At 41.2% G+C, this 22,194-nt stretch overlaps 2 protein-coding genes across 3 annotated transcripts; both read left to right on the top strand.

The window, feature by feature from the left end:
• Positions 1-647: 647 nt before the first annotated feature.
• gjb8 (gap junction protein beta 8) lies at positions 648-5,929 on the top strand. Its single transcript, XM_061053519.1, has 2 exons — positions 648-809; positions 2,912-5,929. Exon 2 carries the CDS (start codon positions 2,945-2,947, stop codon positions 3,743-3,745), a length of 801 nt encoding a protein of 266 aa, XP_060909502.1. The 5' UTR covers positions 648-809; positions 2,912-2,944; the 3' UTR covers positions 3,746-5,929.
• Positions 5,930-10,659: 4,730 nt separating this feature from the next.
• On the top strand, positions 10,660-17,144 carry LOC132986851 (gap junction alpha-3 protein-like). Of its 2 annotated transcripts, XM_061053517.1 has the most exons (3): positions 10,660-11,031; positions 11,691-11,752; positions 13,159-17,144. In XM_061053517.1, exon 3 carries the CDS (start codon positions 13,194-13,196, stop codon positions 14,598-14,600), a length of 1,407 nt encoding a protein of 468 aa, XP_060909500.1. In that variant the 5' UTR covers positions 10,660-11,031; positions 11,691-11,752; positions 13,159-13,193; the 3' UTR covers positions 14,601-17,144. The 2 variants fall into 2 exon arrangements, with proteins under 2 accessions (XP_060909500.1, XP_060909501.1); XM_061053518.1 differs by lacking the exon at positions 10,660-11,031 and having other exon boundaries at positions 11,041-11,752.
• The last annotated feature ends 5,050 nt before the right edge of the window (positions 17,145-22,194 follow it).

Raw genomic sequence — 22,194 nt, 5'->3', positions numbered from 1 at the left:
TACCGAATTTAGGTTACTATTTACACATTTTTTAAGCATAGGTCAAATTTTCATTATCACTGATTAATGCGGTTTTTCGTTTTACTCAAAGGCAGGTACTATCTGCTGAAATTCAGTTCAAAATACTTACTTGCAAAATAACCAGAAAAGCGTTGTAAACAGTTTTACTAAGTTGTTTATAGGCTTTATTCTAAGCTGTTCCTCTTGTCAGAATGATGAGGCTTGCAGAGGAGCATAATACATATTTTTAAAATTCTGTTGTTAAAGACAAACATTCATGTAAAACCATAATGTAGACGAATGAATATTCTACTCTTGAATTATTCTACTTGACGCAAAGCCCTCATTTTTTGTTTTTGCATGTACATTTTAGCAAGAGTTTAATAATTGCCCTTTGCCTAACGTGCCATTACAACCTGTTGACCTAATGCTCCATCATTGAGGTTTAACTTTAAAGTTTATACCTTGTCCTGGAATTCCGTCTGCTGATGATGATTATAGTCATCAGTCATACAGCGAGAGGAGTAGTCTGAGACAGCTCCACAGTCAACCTCAGTAAACCTCCTCCGGGTGCGCAGGTTGGCCCCACCCCGCGCTTGGCCCCGCCCCCTTTCACTAAGATGAAAAACCTTAGAAGACTCAGGTGCTTCTCACACGCACCTCAAACACGGGGCAAGTCAGATATCATCCCCAGCGACCTGACTTCTGACCCAGAGCGGGACTCAGTGATACTCTGTTCAAAAAGGATTTATTGTTTTTACCTCCATGGAAAGTTAAAGAACATATTTGGATTATCTCTACAGAGTCAGGTAAGTCTCAGCTCTTCTACCTGAAATTTAAATCTAATAACTCGTTGCATATCGCCCGTTTTTTTTTTTTTTTAATTAAGATGGATTTAAACTAAGGCAGCAAGCTTTCACTACTCAAACATATCGATTATATTATTATAATCGACAGTAATAAGATTGTTTAGGCTTGTCTGAATCACAATTAATATACACGTGACACATGTTGTGTAAGCGAAAATAAAAATGTATATTGTGAATGAATTACATTTTTCAATTAAAGACAAAATCCCATTAAATAATTAGTGTAAGAAAAATCTCATATTCCCTCTGATAGCTAACATCAAATGTGCAGACTACATCTTTTTAAGGCAGATGCTGAAAATCGTGTTTCCCCAAGATAGCAAGAATGAAGATGAACATAAAATATTATAAACCAAGATGGAAATAAAAAAAAAAAATGTGGGTTTTAGTGGAAATATGTGACGCAAAATAGCTCCTTCTTTAAAGTAATGAAGCGATTGAGTCTTTCCTGATCAGGCTGTTTGATCGTCTTCATCACCAAATCACAAATCAGACTGCATGCTAAAATCATCATTCAAGTACATACTGTACATTACAAAGTTACTTTATATAATAATACTGCATCATTGTCTAATGTTTTCTAAAGTAATTGTATAATGGTCAACATAAAGATTTTATTAAGATCATTTTGATGTACCTACGTTATTGTCCCCAAAAAGGAAATTAGTGTTGGACTCCATCCTGCAGAATTTAAAAAATAGGTAAATAGAGATTATACAAAAACATGTTCCACATAAAGGTAAAAACATCTTCCTACAGCAGTGACATGTTGACATATTGCACGGCCCCTTGGCACTTCATCCTACACTACCTCTTATTCAGAATATTAATGGACATCGGCACAAATTAATGTTTATAGCGGTTCAGCCGGGTCTGAGGGACCCTGAATCTTCTCCCAGAGGTTAAAAGCTGAAACTCAGAGTGAAGAATGTGGGGTCGGGTCAGACACTATTTTTCTGTGCCTGTTCATAGAGTGTTTGGAGAGATGGATGTTTATTTAACATTAGAAAGTGTAATAAAGAGTCAAATGTGATGAGTATCTGTTTTAAGACACAAGAGATACTGACACCAAACAAAGTTTTGGTGACTAATTGACCCAGAACAAGTAGAAACTGCACACCTATTTCATGAGTCAGGTGGAAAGTAAAGGAGAGAGTGGCTCCGAAGCTGCCTCAGTCTCCCTCAGTCATACACCTATTAGCAGCTTTTCAAAGCCTTCATCAAGTTAATTGTTTGTGATATTAAGAATAATAGGGAGTGGCTCTGATTATGCAGCCAATCACATTCCCCACGTGGAATTATGTGGAACAGAAACCAAACAAACCTGTGCAGTCAGAGGTGCTGCTTGTCAACAGGTAAGGCAGGCAACTGCTTGGGGCTGTTTGTTGCACCGATGGTTGCCGATGGTGTCGGATTATTTTGTAACATAACGGTGGTGAAGGCTAGTTGGAGGGGCCTCCAGTGAATTTTGGTCAGGGCCCCAAACGGACTCTAGAATCGCCCCTGTGTGCAATAATATCTTTTACACGTCGCCAGTGTCATTGTTTTGCTGCAACGACAACAAAAAAATCGATGCTGCAACCAGCATGAAAACTATTTGACATAAGCGCTTTTCAAAAAGGTTCCACTGGGGGCGCTGGTATCCGTGCAGAGGCTGTCCTCCTACAAGCGGGCAGCCCGGGTTCGAGTCCGACCTCCGTGGCTCCTTTCCCGCATGTCATTCCCAACTCTATCTCCCCGTTTTCTGACGCTATCCACTGTCCTGTCTCTAAAATAAAGACATTAAAAGCCCAAAAATAAAGCCTCGGAAAGTGATTCAAAGTCCAATGAAAGTCCATGTAATACCTTTTCTATCCAGGATATTTTCAGTCACTACAACACATTTTAAAAACTGCAGCATGCAAGGTGCAAAGAAAGGGACAGGAGGTGAACAGAAGGTTTGTAACGTCAGACAGTTGAGGGATGTGGATGCACCTTCATTGGCACAATTAACTTGTCGTGTCTAAGCTGTTAACACGCTGCCTTGTGCCTTCTTTCCACAGGTTGTCTGAGAGTCCAGAGTTCTCTTTGCCACAATGAGTTGGGGGGCGCTCTATGCCCAGCTGGGCGGCGTCAACAAGCACTCCACCAGTCTGGGAAAGATCTGGCTTTCCGTCCTTTTCATCTTCCGCATCACTATCCTGGTTCTGGCTGCCGAGAGCGTCTGGGGCGATGAGCAGTCAGACTTCACGTGCAACACACAGACGCCTGGCTGCAAAAACGTCTGCTACGACCACTTCTTCCCTGTGTCACATATCCGCTTGTGGTGCCTGCAGCTGATCTTTGTGTCCACACCTGCCCTGCTGGTGGCTATGCACGTCGCCTACAGGAAACGCGGGGATAGGAGGATCATGCTGGCCAATGGCAACGAGAAGGCGACAGATTCGGACCTGGAGACGCTTAAGAGGAGACGTCTGCCGATCACAGGCCCCCTGTGGTGGACCTACACGTGCAGCTTGTTCTTCAGGCTCATCTTTGAGGGAGGGTTCATGTATGCTCTGTACTTTGTCTACGACGGTTTCCAGATGCCCCGGCTGCTAAAGTGCGAGCAGTGGCCTTGCCCCAACAAGGTGGACTGCTTCATCTCGCGGCCAACTGAGAAGACCATCTTCACCATCTTCATGGTGTCCTCGTCTGCCATCTGCATGGTGCTGAACGTGGCTGAGCTGTGCTACCTCATCGCCAAGGCGCTCATGAGATGCTCCTCCAGGGCAAACCGCAGGAAACACAACTACACCAACACAGACAGCATGTCTCGCGACAATGCCCTGAACAAGAAGAACGAGATGCTGTTGTCGTCCCCTGCAGACTCTTCCACCAATAAGACGATGTGTTGAAGGACCGCCATCAGTGGTGGAGTTGCCAGAGAAGGAAAAGCACAAACAGTAGATCCAACCTTCCTAAAGTGTCAAAGTTTGTGTCTTTAGTTTAGGCTCTCAGTGTAAGAATTGTGTCATGGAAAGGTGACGATTCTGAAGTCAATTTTGAGACTGTGAGAACTTAAAATCAGCACAAAAGAGAGAAGTGAAACATGATGGGTGGCCAACCATCAGTAGGGAAATCAAAAATCACCCTTTTATTCCTATATATGGCCTCAGACTTGCCTCTAAAAGCAAAAATATCCAAAACTTACTTAACGTCTGACAGCAACATTTTAAATGTGGTAGTTTTCCCCCCTAATAAGTGTTGCTTTGAGCGCCTGTTTCTGATCTCGTTACAAAAAGCCGCCCGATTGCAAAGAATGGTGTTCACACAGCGAAGCATCGTCCACACAAGTGTCACCTTACTTTTCATACGGTCGTCGTTCGATAGTGTTTTGAAGTCTTAATTTATTGATCACGGTTTGATGTTTGCTTGAATGTGTTGACCGGTCGGGTCTCAGAACGAGTCTACACTGACATCTAGTGGTCACAGAAGGAAAACCCTCCACGTGCACAAACGCTTTCCTCGAAGCCTGAAGGAGTTCTGAAGAGTTGCAGACGAGGAAAGGGGAACAAATGAAGTCATGAAAAGTAAAGCAGAAAAAAAAAAAAAAAAAAAAGTGCCTTTTGTGATTACATGTTAGTATCTAGTTTACAACAGCGGACGTTTTAATTGAAGTTTGGTTGATTTTAAAACGTTTATTGATAAAAGCAGATGAGTTTGTACGACCCTGATGTCATGATAGCGGTGACTTGCATGAAGTTGAGTTAGAGAAAATGACCCCTTGAATATCGCTAGACTTTTTCATTTGTGTGTGTGTGTGTGTGTGTGTGTGTGTGTGTGTGTGTGTGTGTGTTTAATAACAGTACTGAGTGTTGCACAGGATGAGATAATGCTGATGAAGAAAATAACAAAACAAGTGGAATCACAACCCCAGAAGGTTTTACAGATGTCATGCCTTTAATCAAATTAGAATGTCTTTTGTATTTTACTTGAACTGAGAGTATTTGAATCATAGTGTTTTGTGTTATTAAGTCAAATGCATGAACACAGTGACAAGGTGTTGCATTATTTCACACATGCATGCTCGGTGAAGAAGAATATTGAAATGTTTGGACTTGACTTTTTATTCTTGAATCAGCAAGTGCTTTAGAAACATCCTCAATGGATGCTGTTGAAGCATTTTCGGCTTTGATGAGTTGATCTGGATATCAACATCTTAAAAAAAAAGAAGCAAAATCTAATGCCTTAAGAATATCCATACATCCATCTTTTTGCATTTTGTGTTGTTTTCTGCCTGATGCCGTTGCCAAAAGTCTGCTCTGAACCTCGTTTCAGAAACAGAATTCTAAAGTAGTACCAATCAGCCTCAGACCTGCTCTGGTGGTATTTAGACTTGTGTTGCTGTTGCAGTATCTGCTCAACTGGTTATATCAGCTTTTAAATGAGTGCCTTATTTTAACCTCAACAGTAATGACACCTCACTGATCTCTGAGTGGAAATGTCTTTGTCCTCCACACCTGCAGAAAAAAGACGAGTCAGAGCAGTTACTTCTGTGTCGGTCAAATAAAACTCGACTCATGTGAGCAGGAAATTGTGTTTAAGTGATTAGAAAACAATGTTAGAAAAGTTTGACAATCGATGCGATGTCAACATTTAAAATTTCACAAAGAAAGTTTGAAGCGTTTGGTGACATCCTTCAGTTGGCAATAACATGAAACCATGCAACGTCACAGGCAGTCTCTGTATAAAGGTTTAGAAAAATCTGTCTTTTGTTTTTCTGTCTTTTGCTTCCTGTAACAGCCAAGTAACATTTTGATACTACCTTTGTGATAGCAATGATGTGAAATAGTTTTTTTGAAGGGACCTGCCTGATCATTCCAGTCCCTAACATGCCTCTGATTTTCTTCAACAATCTCTTAGACCGCTTTTAACAGCTAACGACTTAGTAATGAGCAGAGAGCTTGCTCAGCAAGAAATGAAGAGAGGAACTGTTTTGATAATTATGTTTTGTACGTAAGATATTTTATTACACTGGCACTTTGATCCTTGAAGTAATAATGCTCTTTGAAATTGTGTTTCATAAATCAGTAAAACGAGACGCTGTGTGGTTCATTGTTTTCTGTTCATGTGTTTGTCTTTGACTCATGATGTAAAGCTTTCCTTCAGCGTTTGGTTTGGACAAGCGGATGGGGGAGCTCTTTTCTACTTTTTGAAGGGTCTAGAAGGTGATGCCATGAAATGAAAGTGCGCTCAGAGAGCTCAGGATTACTCTAACTTTGTATTTTATTGAAATCTGTTCCTTCATAACCATGTACAGGTTTTCAAAACTCTTTCCTAGTAATGTTATCTGAGCAGAGCGTACATTTAACCTTTAGATTTAATAATGATTTGATACAACCTTTCTAGGGTTGCAGATGGATATGGGTTGTAGGTCGTGGGCCATGTACGGAGGCTATAGTCCTCCAAGCGGGCATCCCCGGGTTCGAGTCCGACCTGAGGCTCATTTCCCGCATATCATTCCCCCTCTCTCTCTCTCTCCCTGATTTCCTTCTGTATCTGCTGTCCTATCAAATAAAGGCAAAAAGCTCAAAAAGAAATCTTAAAAAATGATGAGGATCTATTCATTAGAGTTGCTCACCAGTGTTTTTTCCTTCCTATACACGAAAGAATAAAACGATCTTCTCTCCACACCGCTCGGCACACAGGCACACCTAGTGCTCGGTGGTATAACATGACTGTTTTATACCAGGCATCATGTAAAATAGTGTTATTCTGGAAATTGATGGTTTAGTATAATCACAATGATTCATTCAGTAAAATAACATGCACACATATGAATCATAGGTTGAAAAATTGCTGAGTTTGGCTGATTTAATTTAACCAAAATGGTACCAAATAGAGAGCTGTTTGGGAGCACGTCAGTCGGCTTTTATTACTAATCTGAGTAAAAAGATCCGGGTCACTTACAAGAGACGGAAGTCCCATCACCACTGGAAATGCCTCTGGTGCAGCCTAAGAAGAGTATCAGATATCAGCAACTATTCTTAGACCACATAACAAAATGAACTTGTTTAACCTGAAATAAATTCCTCTTCAATGTTGAAATACAGTAGCAGACAAAGAAAGTTTGGTTGTCCTGCCACCCTGGAGAAAAGAGTGAGTTGTTACTGACATCTAGTGGTTTCTGAGAGTAACCATCAGAGAAAACCAGCGCACACTGCTCAAACTTGAAACTTGAAGAGGGAGATCAAGCACAAACAAAACAAGACAAGACAAGACAAGTTTATCTCCAGTGGGAAAAAAAGTTGTAATGCAGAGGTATGAATTGAATTATCTTCAATTATAAATAAAAGTACAAACAATAGTGTTTTAAAGGTGAAAAACCAAAGAAAGACAAACTAAACTCCTGCAGCTCCTTGCCTGCATGCATCCACCTGCAGCTTTAAAGGCCCTCCAACCCATCAAGCTAAAACAGGTGCAGAGGAAATCCAGGCCTTGACCTCTTCAAATGCTTGTGTACACAGCGGTGACAACTCAAAACTGACTTTTGAACTGGGAGAGTTTGTAAGATCTCTCATGCGTGAATTTTTGATGGCCGGAGGGGGGTCACTGATCAAAAAGCAAGGACCTCAGATCTCACAGGATCGACTTACTTATCCAACTTAGCCACACTTATCTATGTGAACCCGATGGAAGTATCGGGATGTGATGAGGAGTGGACTTACGGAGAAGCTGACAGCGAAAGAGAGGAGATCAAATTTGAAATGTGACACCAGCAGAATGATTGGTCGATAGACGATGTGGTCGAATCTGGTTGGTCAAGTACTTAAAGAGTAAACGACCCCAAACAGCTGATGACTTGAATGAATGAATGAGTATGGAACAGTCTTCCTGCTTGAGCATATGCTGGGCTTCATTCATCAATTTGTATAAATACAGGCCTGAAGGTGTTAGGAATGAGGCAACTGCCTGAGCACACAAGGATACTTTCAAAGGACCCTTCAGAAGAACACATTCATGCAAAAGATTTGGCTACCTTTAGATTGATCCTTACGCAAAATCGTCAACCAAATGTTGACTAGGTCGAGCTTCTCCCACAACAAGGTCATGTTGAATAAAGAGAGAGTAAGAGGAGTGTCTGAAAACCAGCACGAGAAAGGAAGTATCAGTTTACTGAGCTGCATCTTCCTCGACTCGGCACATGACCGAGCAACAGGTCAAATATACCGACACACGAGGAGTTCTAAAGGGGGCAGCCCCGTCCTCTGTTACCTCTTCAGCAGGAAATGATGAAGGGTATCAGTCTTCCACAGGAGGCTAACCCTGCCGATGGGCGACCCTCCCCAGTGGAGTTAAGAGCTTCTGTGGATTGAAATAGCACAGTTGTGACTTTCTTACGGTCAGGGGGAAGTGCAAACCGAAATTACAAAGTGAAAAAAAAAAAAAAAAAAGTCGGACAAATGTACTTTTTGGAAAGCAGTTTTAAATGGTGTAAAACAAAATAACAAAAAGTAAAACTCTTTTACCGAGGACAAAACAGATGTACATTTTTAGAAAACAAATTTACAAGATGAGAAACACTTTTGCGAGCCGCTGAGACAAAATGTAAAAGTGGCAGAACACCAGTCCCAAATGAAATATGCAAACAACAGAATCTTGCAGGAAAGGGGGAAAATGCTGATAGTGATCTGGCAGTGACTGAGCGAGTGGTCGACTGGTTTGTTTCGGCGGAGAGACTGCGGTAACTGTCTCAGGATGGGTTCTATAAAACAGACTAAACATCATTCTGTCACCATGAACTATAACACATTTCACAGAGTCTTTCCACCAAAACAAACTCATTTGTAAATTTGTCTCAAGCTTTGCAAAAGTGTTTCACTCTTTGTCCTTTTGTTTTGCACTTCCCAGCCACCGTACTTTCTTCTTCAATCAGGAGTACAAATACTTTAACTCTTGTTACCTGCCAAAGAACACACTTCACTCCACTGTAGTCGAACAGTTTAAGGATTTTTGCAGGTTTTTCACAGACTTACATGCTTCTTACAATTGGCTAAAATTAATATATAATAAATCTTAACACAGATATATCTTCACATTTTGCATTGAACCCCTTTTTGCTGCCCGGTGTCGTCGCGTTCACCTTCCAAGAGATCATTTCAAAAAGCAGGATTGTCAAGTCAGACGGACAGAGATTCAAATGAGTCTCCTCGCAGTAACCATCTGACTTGTTCTCAGACAAAAAAAAAAGGATTTGTGTTGAACCCTCTTCAACTTGTGCTGTTGTTGCAGTGTGTGCTGACCCCAGCTGGTTGTATCAGCTTTCAGCATGTGCCTTATTTTAGCCAGCACACTAATCACGACTCGCCCTCTCAATGTAAGGAACCACGGACTATCTCTGTGTGAAAATGTCTTTGTCCTCCCTCCCTCCATCCAGGAATAGCCGAGTTGGATTAGTCACATACTGTACGTGTTGTAAAATTAAACTCACCTAATGTGAACATGCTGGCACAGCGATGTGGTGATCACAACAGAGAGGAAAGAGGGGGGGGGGGGGATGTGTTACAGGTTGGACAATCATGTAGATGTGTTCAAATCTGGATTAGTGGTTTGCTGGACATGACATAACTGATTCATCTGCTGCAGTTCTGTTACAGCACGAAGTGTAACGATGACACTCCTCAGTTTGACTAAAAATTAAATCACCCATTCTCACAAACATAGAAGTGTGCACCTCTCCGTCTGAAGATTTAACAAGCACATATTAATGACTTTTCTTTTCTGTTGTGTTTCTGCTTTGCATTAACACTTTATATTTGCTTTCTATAACAGCTGAATGACATGTTAATGTTGTATTTCTGATAGCAGCACTTTACAATGGACACCACTTTTAAAGATTGTGCATGACAAATCATAACTCCCATCCTGAAATGTTTTGTTTTTAAGCATCTTTCTTTGCAGACTTTATCTTTCTTCTTTCTTTACATGAAAATTTTCATTCGTTTTATTTTTTGTATTTAACCAGGTAGTTAACCGATTGAGATCAAGATCTCTTTCACAAGGGTGACCTGGCCAAGACGGCAGCAGCATTAAAGGCTAAATAAATCAAATAAATACACAAATTAAATAAAGAAATTCATTCAGAAATCTGCTTTTAATAGCAAAAAATGAGTAATGCGTAGAAAAGCTTTTCTCAAGAATTCAAGAATTTAATGGTGGTGGTTGTGTTTTGTGCCTCGGAAGTTGTTACTACACTTGTACTTTGACCCCTTAAGCCTTTTTGTTCCCTGGGACTTTTTCCATAAATCAGTAGGCTAATAATCCCTTTTAATTTCTAGATGATGCCCTCATTTCTGCAGGTCTGCTCAGAATTATGCTCATTTATTTATTTTTCCTTGATTTTATTCCACCTGATATCAGAATGAATCACTCATCTTGTTTGAACAGAGAGGTGTTTATGGCGCTTATAGTGACGTCACCTCATAATGGAGCCCTATAATTTAAAAGAAAAGAGAAGTTATGTCTGTTTCTGTCTAACTTTTTGTTCCTGAATTCTTAAGGATTTTGAGTTTGGAAATTAGTTCAGCTGTTTTTTTCTATGTCACACACTGGAGGACACCTCACCTCACATTCAGGTTCTGGATATAAAAAAACATCTCCGGAAGTTTTGGAAACACTTTTGGACACATTCTCGTCAACTTTTTTTTTTGTTGTTGCGCACAGTTTGGACAGTTTTTTTTTTTTGGGGAGGTTGGCAGGGGCGTGGTGTGACTGCGGACAGCCTGATGACTCTGTGGATTCACTCATGCATGGTCACACAATGTGACAGTCCAGACATGGCTGTAAACGGGAGGCAGCTCCGTTTGACCGAGCCTCATCTCCGACTCCAAGCCGCCTCCACAAACTAACAACAACAAAGGGAAACTTTTCCTTGCGCAATTAGGTTAACGGGCCCGGGACAGCAGGACAGACCACAGGCCCGGGGACGTTTGTGCATAATTTATGAGTTTATGGTTAAAAAAAGAAAAGTTTGTTGATCTGTCATAGAGGCGACAGGTTGCGAGTTTTACATCAGGGAGACAGAGGGAGGGTCGCTGCAGCCTGCGGGAGGTCTACACGCTTTCAACGCACTCTGATGATGGCAACAAGGAGGGCTGATGGATTTACTTTTCGTGTTTAAGTATTAGTCTCTGGAGTAAAGGTATGACGGATGGTCTTAACACTGCTGTTAATATGTCCTATTCCTTATATCAGATCAGAGAAATAACAAATGAAACCATGAATGACGTATAATCAGGTAATTAAGAGGTGTTTTATTTGAACTTCACAAGAGTGAAACAAAAGCCTGACAAAGCTTGTGGCGCTTAAAGGGAGTCTGCGGACTCTGGCACAGTCTGTATTGTCACCTCTGCAGTAATGGCTTTGTATTTCAACCTGGCTCTGTCTGTTACTTTCGACATAAATGCCACAAATACCTGTGAAGCTGAGGGACTTTCTTTTTTTTTTCTTTTTTTTTTAAATTTGCCACCAACATTACGTCATTCCACTACAGATAAAGTGAAACAGAAGCCTTTCATTGGTTCTACGTTTTTATATCAGATTTCTTATATTAGGAATTTCACATGCAAAGTTTATCAAATCAAACTGTTTGAGATTTCAGACTTATACATCCTCAGTTATCAGCAGTCAAAATATTTAAATGTTATACCTGTGCAATCTGAACGGACTATTCAGATGTTAACTGGTTCAAATATGCACAGATGTTTCTGTTTGATTCCAAGTTTTGATCTGCTAACTGTTTGATTTATAGTCTTAAAATCAGACAAGAGTTTTTACTTGACTTGTGTTTTTCTTTTCCAGGTGTCATACATATTGTGAACCCTAGTCGATGGATTTATTACCTTTAATACAAGAATATTTTAGTAAGTTCCCCCCCACCCCTACTGTGTGTTTGTGTTAAATTTGTGAAGCTTGCTGAGCATTTTAAACATTAAAGTAAAGTCTAAAAGTTGTAAAGGGCAACAACAGCTATAACTTTATGACATTCCTCTAATCATCCATGTCATTCGAGGACAGAGGCATCAGAACTCAATCTAACAATAGAAACTTTTGCTTAAACCTAAAGTGAGCTGTTAATATGGCACGTCCAAACGTAGTGTTGAAATGTTGCATTGTGCAGCTCCCTTTGGTTTCAGCTATTCAAGTGTGGAAATGTGCCCGTTTTCTTTTTTACTTCTAAAGATTTTTTTTTAGAATATATTTGGGGTTTCAACCATTTTTTTGGACAAGACCTAAAATGTTATTATTGGATGAGCCCTGCAAAGTTTTAAATGTTATTTTAAATAGGCCTAATGGTTAACTATGAGACAAACATGTGAATCAATCAGAGGAAAAAAATGAAGGAGAAATGAAAATTTAGTATTACATTCTATTTTATCTTTTCAACTAGAAACTTAAAAGCAGCCTAATCCTTAAATATCACAATTTTTTTCCCCACATTTATTACATTACTGTAACATTTTTCAATTAAATTCCTGTGGGGCGTTTTAATTTTACAGTTGACAGAGAGAGAGAGAGATAAAGAGAGAGAGAGAGAGAGAGAGAAAGGGAGAGAGAGAACAGTGGGGTGGCGTGTATGTGTGTATGTGTGTATGTCAGTATTTGTTTCCCTGTGTGTGTGTGTGTGTGTGTGTGTGTGTGTGTGTGTGTGTGTGTGTGTGTGTGTGTGTGTGTGTGTGTGTGTGTGTGTGTGTGTGTGTGCGTGCGTGTGCCACACCAGAGCCCCATCTCTGCTAAATGCTGTTTTGAACATTATATTGTTGATCTCAGCAAATGCCTGCTGGGCAGTGGAGCGAGCAGGTGAGAGCGAGAGACAGGCCTAACACAGAGAGAGAGAGAGAGAGAAAGGGAATGTGAACCAGGGTTCAGTGAAACAGGTGGTGTATACTGTATACAAGCTGAAAAAAAAAAAAAAAAAAAAGCAAGCGTCTATGTTTAGAGCGAATTCTGTGTTGCGATTTGGAATCGAAATCCGATCCAATGAAAGTGCTCGTTTTCTGTAAAGACGAAGTTTTGTTAAGCGGTTTTATGTAAAAGAGAAATGTGTCCGAAACTAGTCCGCATGTGTTTTAGCGTCTGTGCGTCTCGGTGTGTGTCGTTATGATTCAAATGTTTAACCCAGACTATGGCCTCTGATCGGCTTTGCAATGAAAATGTCTGGCCAGTTTTTAAGTATGTCTTTTGAAAATTTCAATTTGACTGACTTTCTCTCACTTGTGTTTCTCCTCTTTTTCTTTTCCCCCGATCCTCATTTCTGTGTCACCTCCAGCCTGTACTTTCTCCATAGGCTAGAAATCTTGAAGCATGGGCGACTGGAGCTTTCTGGGGCGGCTGTTGGAGAACGCTCAGGAGCACTCAACAGTCATCGGCAAAGTCTGGCTGACTGTCCTCTTCATCTTCAGGATACTGGTGCTGGGGGCCGCGGCCGAGGAGGTCTGGGGAGATGAGCAGTCTGACTTCACCTGTAATACCCAGCAGCCTGGTTGTGAGAACGTCTGCTACGACGAGGCCTTCCCCATCTCGCACATCCGTTTTTGGGTGCTGCAGATCATCTTCGTGTCCACGCCGACCCTCATCTACCTGGGCCATGTGCTACACATTGTCCGCATGGAGGAGAAGCGGAAAGAAAAGGAGGAGGAATTGCGAAAAGCAAACAGGCTCCAAGAGGAGAAAGAACTCCTTTATAGAAATGGTGGAGGAGGAGGCAAGAAGGAGAAGCCGCCTATCAGGGACGAGCATGGCAAAATCCGTATCAGAGGCGCATTGCTGCGTACTTATGTGTTCAACATTATTTTCAAGACCCTGTTTGAAGTGGGATTCATTTTGGGCCAGTATTTCCTTTATGGCTTCCAGCTGAGGCCCCTGTACAAGTGTGCACGTTGGCCATGCCCCAACACTGTTGACTGCTTCATATCGAGGCCTACTGAAAAGACTATTTTTATCATATTTATGCTTGTGGTGGCTTGCGTGTCTCTTTTGCTGAATTTGTTAGAGATCTATCACCTTGGATGGAAGAAAGTTAAACAGGGCATGACGAACGAGTTTGCCCCAGAACGCGGGTCGCTACGCCGTGTCGACATTGCAGAACCTGAGTGTTTGGCCCCAGCTTCCAGAACTGCCCCATCCAGCCTTAGCTACCCTCCCAACTACACGGACGTGACGGCGGGCAGCAGAGCATTCCTGCCGCCGATTGGGCCAGCGGCTGTGCCCTCAGCAGCAGAGTTTAAGATGGAGGACCTCCAGCAGGAGCAGTCCCTCCATCAGCCCTCTCCCTCTTCCCACTATTACATCAGCAACAACAACAACCACAGGCTGGCCACACAGCAGAACTGGGCTAACCTGGCTACCGAGCAGCAGACTCGTGAGATGAAGGCCACCTCCCCATCTCCATCATCCTCTTCCACAACCAGCACCGACAAAGAGCAGCAGCAGCAGCAACAGCAGCCTGTCGATGCTGAGCTTCTACTTCCAACCACCAACAGTCACACCAACACAACCGCCACTGCCGCATCCAGCAGCAGCAGCCCTGGCACAGCCTCCAACAGAGGCAGCTGGAACGGGGGGAAGAGTGAGCAAGAGGAAGGTAATGTCACCACCACCACAGTGGAGATGCACGTGCCGCCGGTAACGGTCAGCACAGACCCTCGACGGCTCAGTCGGGCCAGCAAGAGCAGCAGCATCAGGGCAAGGCCGACTGACCTGGCGGTCTAAATCCCTTCAGCCCTGTAATGTCCCCTAATCCCTCCCTGACCACCAAACCGCCTTACCTAAACCCACCCACCAAACAAAGTGATTCTCAGACAAAAAAATCACAAACTTGCATAATGCAACAAAAAACATTAAAAAAAATTAACAAAATGAAAAAAAAAAAAGAAAAAAAAAAAAGAAAGAAAGAAGGCAAGTACACAGTAGACAGGAAATCTAAATCGAAGAAAACACTAAGGGAAACGTGAAATGACTTCATCAGCAGCTGCTGTTGATTTGGTGCAATCGGTGAGTTGAAAAGTAGTCGAGGCATGGTTGTTGTTTTCTTTTCGGATGGTCTTAATCTATGCAGACAAAATGTGATCATGCAGAGCTTTAAAGTCAGACGGCTCTGGAAAAATGATGGACAAAGCAAAGAACATTGCGACGCCATGTTTCCGCATTAAAAAAAAGGACACATTTCACCGACATGTTTGGTTTACCGGAGGATCTCATGGTGTTTCTCTACTTTTTTTTCTTCTTTGTGTTAAAACCAAAGGACTTACTCTTGTGAATATTTATGCTACTTTTGTCAAAACTCACAGTTAGCTTGAATTGATAGACAGATTAATTATTTGACGTGTAGGCAGAAATTTCACTCACATTTCTTGTTTATCATTCACACACAGCGTTTAACTCCACATGTCTGAAACCTGTTTCATGGTATGTCTTTTTAACCTGGAAGTTTTTTTTTTTTTTTTTTTTGCTGCAGCACTTCCTGAACAATCTCCCGTATATTATCCAGGAAGGCATTTGTTTTGTGTCTCTTGTACAGTAGTTGAAGTACTCGAAGCCCACTTCAACTCACTGATTGACTGATACATTTGCACGGCAGAAGTTGACTACCTTGTTTCCTCTGAGATCCCTGCAGCGCTTTCTAAAAAGACAGAAAATAATTCAATTGAGATGGAATGATTTGATATCCCTAGAGTCCTCGGAAAAGCAAACAAACATGGATGCAGTCAGCACAGGAGAGGGGTCAAAGCTGCTGGTGAAAGTCATCCATCCCTATGTTGCGCAGAACCCGTCTGGGATGTCAAAAACGTAGAAAGCAAAGCATTCCTGTTACGCTGGAGGACACAAAAAGCCCTTATCCCTGCCTGTGTTCGCGTTGCCTTCAGTTAGCACGTCTGAAAAAAGGAAATGCTCTCCGCTAACTTCAGCATCAACGCTTTCAAAAAGCTTCAAAAAATTACACAAACACAACCACCATCGGAGATAAAGAATAACAACGTTCTGCTCATCTTCAAACTAGAAAACTACCAATGCTCTTTGGTTAGTCTTGAAATTTCTTCTTCTTTTTTTTTTTTTAGGTAGATAGTTGGCAGATGTTTTTTGCCCTCGAACCCCCGACCCCCTTTTTATTTCTTAACACCTAGTGATTGAGAGCGACTTTGGGAGTTAGATGAATTTCACTGTTACACACTTCATGTGCTTCTTCATTGGTTTTATTCTGAAAAGTGCTATTTTTTTAAAAACTGAATTGAATTTTTCTCATAAATTGCATATTTGTAGTCAGTTTGTGATTGCGAGAAACGGCGACATTAGAAAATGACTGGCGTTCCTAAGTATATATATAAAAAAAAAAACGCCATGGTGCGGTCGAAACCCTTGACGGCTTCCATTTTGTTGTGTACATCTTGATTCTTAGAGATCTATAGAAACCCAAACTTTGAAACTGAATTCATCAGCAACTGCGTTCCTCTGTCTCTGTTGTGTTCCTGTGCGGTTTGGTTCATTCACAACCAGGCACTTAATCTTTATTTTTTTATTTCTTTTCTTTTGATCTTCAACCTTAATCCAATGTATTCTCCTGTCAACTCACCCCTGGAGTAGAGTTTCAACCTCGACAGTAACTGTGTGAGAGCTCAAAAATCTGCTTTGTATCTTTAACCCTCGCCGGCCATCCCAACAAGACTAGATGCCAATATTTTTGTGAACAGTATTTTGTAGTAAGAAGACTTTTTCCAGCAGATGACACACAGGCCAATACACTGGAGTAAGAGCATTGTAAAGTGGTATCAGCTTTTTTTTTTGTTCTTTTATTTTATTTTTTTTGGTGGGCTTACAAAATAATGGTACTGTAAAAATGTAAGAGTATCTACACCCATAATGGTTGGAACGTTTCATACTGTAGCCCATTTCAGTTGCATTGACACGTTTAGTGCCACAAGACGGAGAGGAGAACAGACATCTTCACAATGCATGGGTTAAAGCAGCCTTCCCTAATCCACGTCTTCTTGTTCAAAAAGACGAAATCTTTGTTTTCTGCATTTGTTTTTGATCCCTAAAGTTTACATTTTGGTAGTTGATAAAGATTTGCACATTAAGGAAAGAAAATTGCTGTTTTACGATGCTAATATTGGTAGTAATAGAGAGAAAGCGAGAGAGAAAGTGTGAGAGAGAGAGAGCAAGAGAGTGAGTGAGATGTTAAAACTGCCAATCTTTATGATCCTCAAAGGAAAAAAAATGTCTTAAAAGTAAAATCTCAGTGGCTCTTCCAAAAAAAAAAAAAAAAGGCAGTATTAATCAAAAAGCTTATGTTGATTTCAAGCTCAGATAATGACGAGTTTGAGGATTTAAAAAAACAGCTAAAGAGAGAGAGAGAGAGAAAAAAACAGTTGCGGTACTTTTTTTCTGTGTGTTTACTCGGTATGTTCTCACAGACTGGTCCGGACTCTGGTCAGACTCATATCAGACGAGTCCACTGTTGAGAGAATGTAAGCTGGGTAGCTGGCCCTTCCCTAACCCAATACAAAGCCCTGACAGGATGTTGTGTTCAAAGCCCGTCATTCCTGTGACTCCTCCGATCTCTCTCCTCTTACGTTTCATGCAGAGCATGAATTCTCTGGCTCGTCAGGGAGTAGGAACCATCTCACAATGCTCAGAACAGCAACCTGTCTTCAATGCTGTCTTAAACAAGAGAAGTGCCTTGTGTATGAATGATTCTTTTGTAAAAACAAGTTGATGTAAATGTTCATTTACCTCAAATGTTTACAAAACTGTTACTAAATAAATTTTTGTACCATATCCCTGCTATTTCTTTTGTTCATTTTCATCCATGAAATCAGTGAAATGCATGAATTCTACATACAGTACATCAACGTGTAGAGCTTCAGACTCAAGACGACTTTACTTGAACTTACTCTCGACCTTAGTCCCAGATGCACTACTCTAAGTGTTTATAGAAAAAAAATAATTTGCAACCCCTGTCCATGGGAGGCTTTTAGAAATAACAGATAGAAATAAGAGATAATAAGTTGATTTGATTTATCTCAGCCTAAATAACATCTACTGTACATCTTGACCTGGTAACCTCAACATTAGCTAATAAATATTATTTGGGCTATCTTGAAGGACATACAGCTTCAGTTTCTTTTTGCATATGATTGCTTTTTAACATTCCCTCCGACCCGAGTTGAAATAGGCTCCTCCTCACACCAAGTAGTTAAAAGGACATGTATTTGCTGTTAGCTGAAAGTTTGAAAAGATCTCAGGGAGTTCCTCACTCCCTTCACTCAGGGATCTACACGTCTTCTTTTAGAGTTTCCTGCTATATTTGGACATACCGATCTATATATCTTATCCCAACATCTTAATATGGTCTTAAACACAACCATCAGGGGCGCCGGATAGCCTAGCGGTTATGCTGCGCCACGCCCCATGGGTTCAAATCCAACCTCGGCCCCTTTGCTGCTCTCATCCCTCAATCTCTCCTCCCAACATGTCCTGTCTCTCTTCAGCTGTCCTGTCCAAAAAACACAACCATCAGCCAACAAGGCAACCTCTGCGATATGCCGGTTTCACTCAAGCCAACTTGGAAAGAGGACGTTCATTTGTATAAAAAACAAGCATTTGAGGCATGGAAGAGGGATTTAACCCCTCGACCTTTGGTTTACAAGACCAACACCTCATACCACACGACCACTACAACATGTATTTCAGTCAGACCTATTTATTTGATGAGCCCAGCTGAGTTTTTTTTTTTTTTTAACTAATGAGATTCTGGGATGATCTAACATCCAAATTGTCTTGGAGATAACATTGTTCTTTTTAATCGTACAAACGGTTTGAGATCAAGTGTTTGTCTGACTCCACTACTGAAGACGTATAATCACATGGTTCTTTTATGGGCTGGTTAGCTTCCAGGATCTTTGCCCATCCTTGGAGGTACATTATTCATTTGATTTTTTAATTCAAACACTAAACACTCAGACTTTTAACATCTTATGTATGAGCCTATTTAAGTCACTTATTGACTCTGTTAATGGTTCTCTCCCATGTCTTTGTCTTGGTGTGATTATCATCAAACCTCTTTCATTATAGGGTGTGTTTGTTGTATTTGTCAGCATGTATCTCTTGTTACTGCCGGCTTCCTGTGTGTACTTGAGGCCGTGCGCCACCCACATCAGGATCAGGAGAGCTAATAAGTGTCTTTTGCATCGCTCGCTTTGTAGACTCTCTGACCTCCAACCTCACACACTCACTCCCTCACTCTGCCGCATTCCAACACTGAATGTCAGAATGTGACACAACAAGTCAGACACAACCACACACACACACACACACACACACACACACACACACACACACACACACACACACACACACACACACACACACACACACACACACAGGGGAGAACCCCTTCAAAACTACATCAAAAAGTAATTAAAATAAGAGTTGCATGTCAGTGGTGTGACAGTGTTACACCTGAGAGTCAAACATTTATCACTCAGGCTGCTCCAGTGCAAGAGTGAGGGAATATTTTGGTCAAAACACAACGTTTACAGCTACCGGGAAGATTTGTTGAGATCATTGGGCAGAGTGGGCATCAATATAGAGATGAATAAGTGTACTACTTATACGTTTTTGACCCATTGTAAATGAATATTTATTTTAGTAAACATGCCGATTGGATTTCTTTGCAATAAGACAATTGTTGTCAATTTTAGGATTATGCTTAAATTAGGTAAGTATTATTTAAATGTCTTGTACTGAGGTTAAGTGCATTTTAGCTAAACATGATCAAACCAGGAGCTATGCAGTGGATATCACTTGTATGTATAAAATACTGCTGTTACCTCTTCCTTTGGATGATTTCTTCGCACATGATATTTGGCATTGAGAGCAACATCGGAGCACAGTACATGAGTGCGGGGCTCTTGGGTCCAGTGGCTGAGCAGTGATGGTTGATAGTTCATCTGTTGGCACGCCTGACTGGAGGCCTCGGCCGTGTCACTCAGTCAGTAGCCCTGTTTCCACACAAGACTGAACAGAGCTCAGGGCTTTTCAGGGAATTATATTTTCAGTATTTACAGTTTTCTACTTTTGTAATTTTATTTCAAACATGTACAGTTAAACACATTGTTTCTTTAAACTTTACTTTGGCATAAAGAAAAGGACAATGTGAGTTTGAATCTGCGGTAAACTTCAATCTGAGAGCTGTACATTTAGGTTGACAGCTTAGTTTATTAACATTTCTATTGTTATCCTTGAAGACATTTTAGCCCTGTGTGAAACCATTTATTCAGCTGTATGTAATAAACATAAAGTTTTAAGGTCATGTTTGTGGTTTTGATGGTGGTTTCTTATCTGTTCTGAAGCCCACCGTGGCCACTGTGAAGTCCCACTCGGCCCTGTGGTGGAAAAGTTACTACTACAGTGAGAGAGAATTGAGTCACCAGTCTACAGCTCAAAGTAGACAGGAGGCTATATTTAGCCTTTAATCACCTAACAAATTCACACTCAGCCCACAGCACAAATACCTCAGGCCCTCTTTATGTATTTCAGGAGTGTGATGAATTTGTTTCTAGGAGGCCTGACCGCTGGCTCATGGGCAGGGGGTTGGTCTGTTTGACAGAGAGCCCTTTAGGTTGGTATCAAACTGTTAAACCTTCTGAGTGCACCAGAAAGTACGAGCTGAAGGTTCTTTATGAAACTGGTTTTGAAGGAACCATTAGACACACATTGTAAAAGATAAGTCATTGGAAACTTCATCAATCTTTGACTTTGCATTGTCTTAAGCCGTTTTCACACATGCACTCCTGAAAATATCGAGATCATTTCAGGAGGAATCACTATAGCAACAAAAGAGTTGGAGAACAACAAACTGACTTACAGAAAACATAATGCAGTTGTTTAATTTTGTGCACAGAGGTCGCAGTGGTCGCGTGCAGACACTCTATGCCCCGTGCAGCAGTCACGGGATATGAACATCACTCCCCCCTCCTATTGGCTCGAGCTGAACTCTCCTGAAAATATCCTGCTGTGTTCACACACACACAGCTCTGGCAAATATCAGGAGTTTTTAACGAGTTTGTGCTTATCATCAAATATTTGATACAGAGGACTTAGGTAGCACCACAGAGCCCTGCTTGATCTCTGTATGTATCGTTTGGTTTTTAGAGAATATGCACCTGATACCAAAACTTTAGAAAGCAGCAAATCAAACAAGATCTTAGATATGTTGTGTGTATTGAGGGTCATGGGATGGGTATGCACTCTGGGAGGTTTTTGCTTCCCCATGACTTGACAATAAAAACACCAAGGAGAAATAAAATCTTGCAGTCACTTGACCCTGACACATTTTGTATTTAGCTCATTCTTAAAAAAAACCCAGCTTTTTAACAGAATATAACGCTTTGTGGTCGTTACAAGTATAAATGATGTAATGTTGCAGCATCTGTACAGTGTGCAGTCATGTAGAGCGGCTTGTTTTGACTGTCTGTCCATAGAAAGAGGGGAGGGGCTGCACAGGGAGAAAGAGCATTGTGTGGACAGAGGTCAGCTCTGCGGGGACACCTACAGGTTAGGAAAGGGTATGGACGCAGCGCCCAGGATGCACCTGGCTGATTTCACCAGGGTTCATCACAACTCTCTGAAAGTGTCCCCTTACAATGAAGAAAAATGAAGCAAAAATAAACAAAACATTTGAAATGCTTTCTCCGCTTGTCTCTGCAGAAGTCAAGCCAAAGCTTGCAGTCGAATTGGATGTTGAGTGCAGCGTCTCCTCACTTTGACCTGATGTGACCGGTCGGGTGTTAACAAACTCGCAGCAGAGCTCGAAACAGATCAAGTTGGCTCCAGTTTGCATGCTTTAACAGGCTATAATTGATCTAAAGTTTTATTTGGAGATAGGAGAACCTAAAGTGTGAGTATTCTTCACATAGCTATGTTTCTTTATGCTTCGGATCCTGCAGTGGTTTAAGGGATTCTGGAGGTCATCTCTAATCTGTTTCTTGTGTATTCTAACAGTGTTGATCTCCTAACCAGTTTCTATTTCATTCTGTGTTTTCACAAATATACGTTTTATGACAGTAGCTTTGACAAAGGTCTTTGACCCTGCTTGGAGTAAACATGAATGTTTTCTATTTCTGTTTTCTGAACCCATTTCATTCATCCTTCAGTCACAGTGAAGACAGACAGAAGAGATCACTAACAGCCATTAACTTCGATGCGTTTAGGTGTTTCTGGCATCCTCAGACTGGTACTTTAATTATATATATTATTATCTAATTATAAGTAAGGAGCGGTGTGCAGGATTTCTACCTGTCATGCA

This window comes from Labrus mixtus, chromosome 13 (assembly GCF_963584025.1).
Source record: "Labrus mixtus chromosome 13, fLabMix1.1, whole genome shotgun sequence".
Taxonomy (NCBI): domain Eukaryota; kingdom Metazoa; phylum Chordata; class Actinopteri; order Labriformes; family Labridae; genus Labrus; species Labrus mixtus.
Note: the sequence above shows the minus strand (reverse complement) of the source record. Positions and strands in the feature narration are given on the sequence as shown.

Excerpts from the sequence above, each read along its gene's own strand:
- gjb8 (XM_061053519.1), top strand. The coding sequence starts at position 2,945 with ATGAGTTGGGGGGCGCTCTATGCCCAGCTGGGCGGCGTCAACAAGCAC.
- LOC132986851 (XM_061053517.1), top strand. The coding sequence starts at position 13,194 with ATGGGCGACTGGAGCTTTCTGGGGCGGCTGTTGGAGAACGCTCAGGAG.